At 31.0% G+C, this 11129-nt stretch overlaps 1 protein-coding gene across 1 annotated transcript; it reads left to right on the top strand.

The window, feature by feature from the left end:
* Window positions 1-1151: 1151 nt before the first annotated feature.
* On the top strand, window positions 1152-8922 carry LOC142644646 (aldehyde dehydrogenase family 2 member C4-like). Its single transcript, XM_075819228.1, has 9 exons — window positions 1152-1353; window positions 3606-3748; window positions 5908-6291; window positions 6973-7062; window positions 7172-7345; window positions 7443-7580; window positions 7832-7975; window positions 8079-8140; window positions 8339-8922. Exons 1-9 carry the CDS (start codon window positions 1248-1250, stop codon window positions 8610-8612), a joined length of 1515 nt encoding a protein of 504 aa, XP_075675343.1. The 5' UTR covers window positions 1152-1247; the 3' UTR covers window positions 8613-8922.
* Window positions 8923-11129: the final 2207 nt, after the last annotated feature.

Below are 11129 nucleotides of genomic sequence, written 5' to 3' on the forward strand. Positions count from 1 at the left end.
CAGGGTAAAATTTTACTAGCATGTTCCGGATGAGACAGAAGTCTCAGTAATGCAATATTAGCCCTCCAAGTGTAGGATTAAGATGATTTGTGTTGAAATATAAAAGAAAAATTATGATGCATATAAAGGGCAGGGAGAAAGAGAGGGAAAAAAAGAAATTTGTACCCAGTAGTTGAAATACTTGTATAAGTGAGAAAGAAACATACATATATATAAAATACACATTTCTCGGGCCAGACCGAGGAGCCTATTTTCTTCATAATTTGTAGCCTTAGTCATTTCATACGTATTTTATCTCATTGTGATTGACTTTAACTTACTAAATAATGAATATACATCTCATTCTCTACAAATCTATTGTGGTGGGCTTATTGGGCCACTGCCTGAGCCGCTTTTGAGCCGTGGGTCAAGTTATGCCCTTACACCTAGGATCATTAAAAAAAAAAAGTGGAGAATTAAAATATTAACTACTTAGAGCATTCCCATTGGCAATTGTAAATGGTATATGTAGGGAAAATTTAACATTAAGGTACAAAAAGAGCCCAGCAGCCGAACTTGTAAAATCTTACAACTGCAACTTTTTTTGCAATTGTGATTATAGCACTTTAGTAAAAATTATAATATATTTTAATTGATAAAGTGGAAGAGAGATAGGAAGAAGAAAAAGAGAAAATTGTATTAGAATATATTATATTATTTTAGTGGGTAATATATATTATTTTAATGAGTAGAATAGGACTGAAAAATAAAAATTGAGATGTTGGGTGTATTGTAAATTAATATAATATAATTAATAAAATAATTTTTTGAGATGATAAAATAGATTATGATGACATTTTTCATTGAGAATGATCTTAAGGTTCGTCGTTATCAACGGATTTATGAATATACAATACAATAATACAAACAATGACGCAAAACAAGAAAAGAACAAGATTAAATAAAAAAATCATAAATATCCGTGGGAGTCGGTTTCTGTTTGTTATACTCCCAAGTTCCAACCCGGTAAGTCGGTAACTATATAAACATTTTATTTACCGTCTTATTCTTTTTGGACACGCGTATATCCCTTTATTGACTTCACCTGCAATCCTAGTGAGTTTCTATATATATATATATATATATGAAAAAAACCTTTACGTGCCTCTATATAATGTCCATTACATATTAGTTATTACTAAGAACAACGGCTAAAAGAAAGGTGGTCTCCTTCACAAACGAGAGAGAGAGAGAGAGAAAAGAGAGACATGGGGAGTCATGGTACTTATGACAGCTTGGAGTCTTCTGTCAAGATCCCGACCATTAAGTTCACCAAGCTCTTCATCAATGGAGAATTTGTTGATTCCATTTCAGGTTTTAATCTATCTCTCTCTCTCTCTGTGATAGATCGATGTTCCTTCTGGTTTGCTTCATATTTTGAGATTAGTTTCAGATCATTTATATTTTAACTCTTCCTTCTATGATTAATTAAATTATTAGATTACTATATGATAAGCAGTTTATGATACGGCCAAAAATTGGAAAATTCATACCTTGTAATGTTGTAGAGTTGTGTGGATTTACACGCCTGATTTTTTTTATTTTATATATATATATATATATATTTTTTTTTTTTTCATTTTACATTGAAACTGCAACAATTGTTTTTTTTTTCTAACTTATAAAAAAATATTTATTTAAAATTAATAAAAACGACACATATATTAACTCCTAAGTCCTAACCATGAAATCAATAATTATTGTTTCTTCGAAAAGGGGGGAAAGCTTTTCTATATCTTTAGTTTTCTAAGATGATTTTTTTTTAAATAAAGAATTTTTTTATTAAAAAGATTTACTTATATATTTCTATGATATGCTATTATGATATAAGAGTCATTAGAGGAAAGAAACAATAAATTTTCATTTCTCTAATTTTCAAAATTATAAATTAAAAAAATAAATAATGTTTTTGTTAAAAAATGTACTTATATATTTATGGGATACATGTATCCCATAAATATAACAGTGTACACTGTTATATATGGTATAAAGAGTAATTAGAAGAAAGAAATAGCACCTTTTCATATCTCTAATTTTCTAAATTTAAAATATTTTTATTAAAAGATATACTTATATATTTCTAGGATATGTTATTATAGTGTAAGAGTAATTACAAGAAAGTAACAGTGCATTAATATTATACAATATTTTTTATTTTCATTGAATATACTTTGAATTAATAAGTTATTTTTGGTATAGGAGTAATTAAATGAAACAAAAATAATACACAGTCATCTGATTCTAAATAAATGTGTTATATATTTTTGGTAAAACTTTAAGGGGACCATTGTTTAAATTTTTATCTAAAGTTACAGTGTTTTTACCAAAAATTTGTATCTAAAGTTACATTAAAATCTTCTCCTTCTTCTTCTTCTTTTTTTTGGGTCTCCTCTTATGGTAAAAAACATGAACACAAGTGTAATCTCGTGTCTCCTCAGTGCTCTTGATTGGGAGATTTTATTTTCATTTATTTATTAATGTTAAAAATAGTAGCATAGTCAGAAATACAACCATTCTTAAAATTAACAAAAAAAAAAAACTTTAAAAAGTTATTCCAGGTTCTCATAGAGAATTTCTCTATAAAAAAAAAAGTTCTCATAGAGAATCTTCTAAAAAAAAAAAGAAAAAAAGTTTTCATAGAGAACTAGTACACGTATGATTTGGCTCTCTGCCGCCAGACCTTTCCATTGTAGTACTTTTCCAGTGAAATCAAAATCCTTATCTTGATTTTATCAAAAAAAAAATCCTTATCTTGATTCCCATTATAAATATAATTAAAAAAATCCTTATCTGATTCTTAAAAATAAAATAAAATAAATCTAATAGAGGAGAGGAGTCCTTAGAAATAAAACTTGTCCCTAATTACTATTAAAATCCACCTGCTCTCTACCCTTCACCAATGAACATACTAGAAGAAAATAAAAAAGTCGATACAAACTAATATTCATTTATCTATGACTAATTTGCGTTTTAAGCTTTTTTTGATCTGATGGTCTATTTTGTAACTAACCATCTATTTGATACGGTTCCTGGACAGATGTATTAGCTCCTAAGTTTATATCATTAAATCCCTCTTTTCATCCAAAAAAAAATTCAAAAATTCAAAACTTAAATATTAATAATTATTTCAAAGTGAAAATTTTGTGAAACACAGTCTATATTACAGATAGAGTTGATATAGTGATGAATATCATGCTTGCTAGATTAGAAATAAGTCTAAGTCAATTTTATCCTTGACAATATATTTTTTGTTTAAAAGAGTTCCTTAGCAAATAGTAGTTATTTGAAGAATAACAATATAATTAATAGAATAGTGCATTTTTATTTTTTTTGAGAAGAATAGAATAGTGCATGTTGGTACGTTGACTTTAATCTTATTTCATCAGCAAGGCAAGAAATGATGAAAGTTTTTTTTTTTTTTTTTTTCAGCCGACTAAGGTAATGCATGGAAAGTTGACTATATATTTTGCTGTCATTGCTTGCATACTGTGATACTAACATTTTAATTAATATTATACTATATATTTTTCGTGTCCGAAATCTCAAAAAACTAAAAATGAAAATAGGAAAAACATTCGAGACGATAGATCCAAGAACGGGGGAGGTAATAGCAAGGATTGCAGAAGGAGACAAGGAAGATGTTGACTTGGCTGTAAAAGCTGCACGTCATGCTTTCGATGATGGTCCCTGGCCTCGCTTGCCCGGCTCCGTATGTAACCCCTCTTGTCTCCGGAATTAATGCTCTTGTTTTCTGCCTACTATACTGCACCTTTAAATATTGACTAGAGTACCCTAAATTTGTGCCTTTCCTTTTGGATAAATTTTTCTTCAAAACCAATTTTAAAAAAATTTCACCATCACTCAATCTTGGTCATGGCGTGATACTTACTCTAATTACAAAGTTATTATGGGATAAGGGCGATAAAGATTATAGTTTAAATCTTTAAGGAAGAGTTTTACGTATATATATATTTAGATTAGGCTAAAATAGAATTTATATTTTATATTAAAATAAAATAATAAAAAATTTCTCCATTTCATTAGGTGAAAATTTATAAAATTATTTAAAATATAAAAGGTCACGTGATTAAAAGTATATACTTTTTTTTTTAAGAGAACCGACTGAAAATACACATGATGGTCTCTTTGAGCATCTTTCAAACTAGTTTGAACTTTGAAGATAAATTCTATTGTATTTTTTTTTAATGTTCCATAACGACAAGAGAAGCCGCAAGCCCGCTCGGTCGCACCCCTACAGGTAGCATTATGTAGCTTGTATTGAATAATAAACTACTACAAATCCAAAGCCATACATCATCAGATTCAGATCTTCTAAGTCAAATTGTGTTTTTATATTTGGATAAGACTAAAAATTGATGCGTGAGGAGATTCGCCCAATTTGTATATAATAATATAATATAATGTATATATATAACAAATTGTAAACGTCATTTTTGTGTTGATCAATAAAGATACTTACAAGTTAATTGGTTCTCACCACATAGCAGTTCTCAACGTCATTATTTAATTGGTTCTCAAAATGAAAAATTATTATTTTCTTTTTTAAATGATAATATTTAATTTATTACATTTTAAAATTTGAGGATTTAATTTTTTATTTTTTAAATCTTAGGTGATGTTTGGTACGAGAAATCCACATTACTTCTAGTATCTAAATTCTTGGAAATGTAATGCCTTGCAATCTAGATGCCTAGTAATGTAACTATTCCTATGTTTGGTTTAATTGAGAATCTAATAAGATTCTTTGGAGTGTGAAATTATAATGTTTAGTTTATTTCCAAGAATATTAATTGAATTATTTATTTTTTCCATTCTATCCTTAAATTTGTAAATCCAATATAAGTCTTTTATAAAAAAAATCTTCCTCTAAATAAAAAATGAAAAACAAAATATAAACTATAAATTATGACAATTTTATTAAAAATATATTCTAAAAGAAGAAAAAATGAATATATCAATAGAGTTGTCTATCTTGTTTATATTGTTTTGGCGAGAAGAGATAATGTTGTTTTGGTGGGAAGAGATAAAGACGAAGGAAAAGATATTGATGATTTGTTTTATATTTTATCTCAATTGCTTAAATGATAAGGGAAAAATGGTTAAAATTGTCAATTTATAAAAAAAAATATAATCTCCTTTAAACTTGGGAATTTGGATACTCACCTGTTTTAAAGGAAATCCACATTTCTAGTGAAAGGGGGTTAAAGATGGAATCTAGATTCTTTGGCATCTGATTTCTTAGCATGATTGACAACCAAATATGAGAATCTTTAAACATTATTGAGAATTCTAAAACATTACCTCATATCAAACGCCGCATTAGGGTTTTAGTAGTTACACCCATATATTATAAGGTTTAGACTTTAGAATGTAATTTGCTGCCTTTATTTGGGTAAAACAATTTTGGGACTCTTTTTAGAAATGGGCAGAAAGAGTTTCTAATTAAGCTAGTCTCATGCTGTTACACCCTCACATATATATTGGCAGATAGTACAACTCTAGGGCTTTTTATGTAATGGAAGAGCCATAGGTGGAAAATGCTAGGAGCATAAATTTTCTCACAATTTGTTTATGTGACAAAAGTTGTGAAAAAAATTGTGGTTCTAATATTACTCGTCTTAGGCATAGATTGGACCTCCACAAGAGTTTTCTTACTATATTTAAATCTTAACTACTTATGCTTCTTCTTCTTCTTCTTTTTTTTTTTTTTTTTTTTTTGGTGAATAAGTACTTATGTTTTAGTAACTTTTAACGTACTCTATCTAATGGGTAGTTGTAGACTAGTAGTATTAGCTGCCATTAAATCTTAGAAACTCATACTTTTGGGTGACCCTTATTTGTTGTCAGGAGAGAGCAAAGAGAATGATGAAATTTGCGGACTTGATTGACCAAAATGTGGAAGAATTAGCTGCCTTGGATACCCTTGACGCTGGCAAATTGTTCAGTATGGGCAAGGCTGTGGAAATTCCTTCTTCAGCAGATACTCTCCGCTACTATGCAGGTGCAGCAGATAAAATTCATGGAGATGTACTTAAAATGTCACGTGACTTTCATGCATACACATTGCACGAGCCAATTGGTGTGGTTGGACACATTATTCCCTGGAACTTTCCCACCACCATGTTCTTCTTGAAGGTTAGCCCTGCTTTAGCTGCTGGGTGCACCATGATCGTTAAGCCCGCTGAGCAAACTCCTCTCTCGGCTCTTTATTATGCTCATCTTGCTAAGCTTGTAAGTTGCATCACAATTCGATTATTTACTGTTTTGCAAACGCTTAAGGGTTAATTGATTCACACACTATTCATATTCCCAACATTTTTATTTTTATTTTTTTGTTCCCAACATGGAATTTAAATAAGGTTTTCCTCAACAATTCTTTTAGGACCGCAATTTGATGTAGGGGATCCATCCCATTATGTTTTTCATACCACTTAGTGGACCACTTCAGTTCAAAGTTGTGGCACCAAAATTGTGTCCCTAAATTTTCTCTTCTCAAGTTGTTTTAGAACTATAATTTTGTTATAATTTTAATATGTCAAACTATATATGAGTTGCTTATTATTTTCATACGAACTCACAATTTTTTTTTCCTGTATTACACATAGTTTGGCAAGTTGTGGCAAAAATAGTAGTGGTCTTAGATTTTCTCTTTGGGTTAAACTCATTTCACACCTTATTTTATATAGTTTTACAGATAAGCGAAAAAACAACTGAAATTAGGACTTTCAACTCAAGTTACGATTAAGTCATTTTTTTGCGTTTGTAAAATTATGTATAATAATTTGTGTGTAACAAACACGGTTGTTTCTCTTTTGACGTTCATATTGCCACCATGGCTCATAAACTTTGGCCTGCTTTGGATTTTATGAGGTCTAACTGTTTTGACCTTATTTTGTTTTTTTCTTTTTAAAGGCTGGTATTCCGGATGGGGTGCTCAATGTTGTGACAGGATTTGGACCAACGGCTGGTGCTGCCATTTGCTCTCATATGGACATTGATGCGGTAATTTCTAGTTTTAACTACAATACATGTTTGTCTTATATGTGAATCTTTTCAAGGAAATTATTTAGCTATAAATTTGTTCTCTTTTTTTTTTTTTTTTTTTTTTCAGGTGAGTTTCACTGGCTCCACAGAAGTAGGCCGTATAGTTATGAAGGCCGCAGCAGAAAGCAATTTGAAAGTGGTTTCACTTGAATTAGGAGGCAAGTCACCCCTCATAATTTTTGATGATGCTGATGTTGATATGGCTGCTCAGCTTGCTCTCATCGGCATCTTATATAATAAGGTGAAGTGTTTCTACTCAATTTTTCATCAACTTGCATTTTAGAAAACTAATTAATGACTAAAACATGTACATCAATGACATTTTTCTATTTTTTCAGGGAGAAATATGTATGGCAAGTTCTCGTGTCTATGTTCAAGAAGGGATATATGACAAACTTGTGAAGAAATTAGTGGAAATGGCAAAAGCATGGGTAGTTGGGGATCCTTTTGATCCTAAAGTTCAACAAGGACCCCAGGTATGATCACGATGTGAGAGGATTCAAGATTTTGTTCTTGTTTGAAGTCCAAACATGAAACATGGGGCTTTAGGGAGCAACATACAACAGAGTTCTTAATGTGAAAGATAGAACATAATCCACTTATAAATTATAGCCTATAATCTGAATAAAATTGCAATCTATATTGAAGTAGTAGTACTAAGCTAACAATTTTCCCTTAGTAGGTTTCCAATGAAAAACAACATTTTTATTTCTTTTTTGATTTGCAGGCCGATAAGGAGCAGTTTGAAAAAATTCTTACCTACATTGAGCATGGCAAGAGAGAAGGGGCCACCCTATTAACCGGTGGCAAGCCCTTGACCTTGGGTGGGAAGGGATACTACGTTGAACCCACGATTTTCGCCGAAGTGAAGGTTTATATATTTTTCACTTTACAACATGCATCTAAGGATCTTAATTTTTAAAGTCCGTTTATCTTTCCCTCCCTTGATATATTTCTATTGATGACTTGATCAGGACGATATGCTTATAGCAAAGGATGAAATATTTGGACCTGTTCTGGCACTTGCCAAGTTCAAGTGAGTACATTCTTCATTAATCCTCTTATTTCTTTGATCAAAACTTTAGAATAAAATTATTTCATTTATCAATTTATGGTTTTAGAAAGTAAAACATGGAGCAAGTGTATTATAATGAACACAATAGTGCAAAATAGTGTTGGGGATTTATATATATAAGCGCTTGACTATGTTGGCTTATTTCATGAACAATTACAGAACAATTGATGAGGCGATTAAGAGGGCCAACAGTACTAGATATGGACTAGCAGCAGGTATCGTTACAAAGGACTTGAATGTGGCTAACACTGTCTCAAGATCACTCCGTGCCGGCACCATTTGGATCAATTGCTATTTTGCTTTCTGCCAAGACTGCCCTTTTGGTGGGTATAAGATGAGTGGGTTTGGAAGAGATTCTGGACTTGAAGCCCTTCACAAGTATCTTCAAGTCAAGTCGGTTGTCACTCCCCTTTATAATTCTCCTTGGCTTTGAATTTAATATCCCTTCAGGCCTGGCAAAAGGAGAATTCACCATTTAGCATATAATAACGTTTGCAATAAAGTTCTTAGTTTTTGGCAAGGTAGTCGATACCGTACCATATCAGCTGGTACCGCCGGTATGTACTGTACTAGTACCTGTACTGTTACAAAACATTAACATTTCGTACCGGTTTAAATACTGGCCGTATCGGCCGATACAGAAATAAGGTTTTTTTTTTTTTTTTTTTAATTTCAGTTCTGTAATTTTTTAATTTTGTGTAAGGATTTGCATTAATTTATTAGTATTATTTGTTTTTTTAGTATGTTAAAGTTTAAAACCTTGAATAATTTGTTTTGAATTGAGGTAATGTTTATATATATTTATAAATATAAAAAATAGTAGTAAATCCAAAACGGTACATTGGTATTGACCAGTACCGAAATATATCGTTCCACTAGTTAAATCGGTACAGCCTCTGGTACGAGATTGACTCCTTTGATTTCTAGGCCTATTGTACTACCGTATGTGTGTGACATACACCACTAATTGTGTTCCAAAAAACAATTTAGGATATGAAGTAATAGATCCTTCTGTGAAAATTGGGGATTGTTTCACCTTGTTAAATGAACACTTATTTGTTTGTGTTGTAGTTGTGACTTATTTTGTTTCCTTCCCATGATATTAAATTTCAGTCATTCAAAAATTAAATAATTAATGCCGATAAGAAGTTGATATAATATCTGCGCGTAGTATAAGTATATCGATATAAATTTCAAGAACACTTGCATTGTTAATGTCCATAACCTTTTTGTGCATGAGGTTTGGTGAAACAATAATTCTAGAACCACAGCAAAATTCACAATTTGTCCACATGACAAGTTGTGGACCCACAATGAAAACTTGGAACACCAATGCCAACTTTTTGCATCACGATTCTATTTGAGTCTATCATTTGCCTATAGTATGTTTAGATCATCATGCTCTTCTTTTTTTGGTAAACTATGCTCTTCTTGTTTAATGGCAAAGGCCCCAATCTTTAGCGTTTAAGCTATAAAGAAAACGCATTTGTTTAGAAGAAAAATGAATTTATGTGAAGGCAGTGACTCACTGTTATTTTCACATGGACTTCACTTTTTTTTTTTCAACACTCATAATTAGTCACATAAGAGGTGTGAACTTGTTTTTTAACACTCACAATTAGTCACATAGGTGTTAAGAAAGACTGTGGTCCTCCTGTTATTCATTTTCAACATCCCGCTACGCTTCACGTTGTGACTTTGTGTGGTTTTACCCATTGCACAATCAAACTATTGGACTTTTGTGTACAAAGTCTACAGACTACGGTGTACAAACTATGAATCTATGATCGCTCTAACTCGTGTCACGTGAAAGGCAAGGTTCGCGGAGTAAGACATTCGTGACTAGAAATGTGTCAAATTGGTAACTTGTTTTTTGCTCAAAGAAATTTTGGTAACCTGTTCTTGTTTGAAAAAATAATAGCTCCCACATAAATAACTAAAACCTTGAATCATTTTTATTTCTTTAAAAAGTTTATAGTTGCAATTAAGGGTTAAAGAATTTGAATCTTAAATTGAGATTTCTTAGCTACTACTTGGCATGAACTTGGATCCAACTTAGAGAAATATTTGCAACCTGGCGTGCGCACATTCATCACCTCCATTAAGATCGATATCTCATTCTAAGAGACCAAAGTTTAAAATTGAAGACAATATCAGATTTAGAGGTCAGGCACAAATTTTGTTTCCACGTAAAAAAACGAAATTAACGGAAAATACGCATAAAGAAGGAAAAAGAAAGTCATAAAACTCCAATGACATTCATATTTTCAGTTTTCTTACAACCTAATTTCATCTCACATCAGTTGTTACTTTCATTTACCGTTGTCCTTCACCAGTTAACAACCCAAAAACAGAAACCTTGGAAACCAAACACATATGTTGCGATTTCACCCCAAAAAAAAAAAAAAGTATCCGTACTGTTATTTTTTCATTTTTGTATTTTTTTTACCGATTTTTTGATACATAATTTCTTGAAAGATGTCAAATTATACTCGTTTGTATAATTACCATAGCATATACATACCATAATGTGTTCAAATGGTAACCTGTTTAAAAGAGATTTTTCTTCTTTGAAAAATATAATACTCCCACATAAATAATTGTAACCTTGAATCATTATTTCTTTAAAAATTCGATTGTTGCAAAATGTAATTAATTGGTATCCAAATATATATATGAATAAATTTACATAGTGTCTATTATCAGTTGATTAAGGAGGTATTATTTCCATGGGTTTGGAAGGATTTGACTCTTTTTAACTTTTTTGAGCCATGCTCTTGGATCCAACTTAGAAAAATATGTTCATCCTGGCGTGCGCACATTCGTCACCTCCGTTAAAATCGATATCTCATTCTAACAGACCAAGATAGAAAATAAGATAATTTCAGATTCAGAGGCCAGACACAATTAAAAAAGAAAAAACGAAATTAACCAAAAATACGCATAGAGA

This window comes from Castanea sativa, chromosome 1 (genome assembly GCF_040712315.1).
Source record: "Castanea sativa cultivar Marrone di Chiusa Pesio chromosome 1, ASM4071231v1".
Taxonomy (NCBI): domain Eukaryota; kingdom Viridiplantae; phylum Streptophyta; class Magnoliopsida; order Fagales; family Fagaceae; genus Castanea; species Castanea sativa.

Bases quoted from the DNA above. Each gene is read 5' to 3' on its own strand.
- LOC142644646 (XM_075819228.1), top strand. From the start codon at position 1,248: ATGGGGAGTCATGGTACTTATGACAGCTTGGAGTCTTCTGTCAAGATC. The intron at 7,581-7,831 runs GTATGATCACGA...TTTGATTTGCAG, and splicing joins AAGTTCAACAAGGACCCCAG to GCCGATAAGGAGCAGTTTGA. The intron at 7,976-8,078 runs GTTTATATATTT...TGACTTGATCAG, and splicing joins CGATTTTCGCCGAAGTGAAG to GACGATATGCTTATAGCAAA.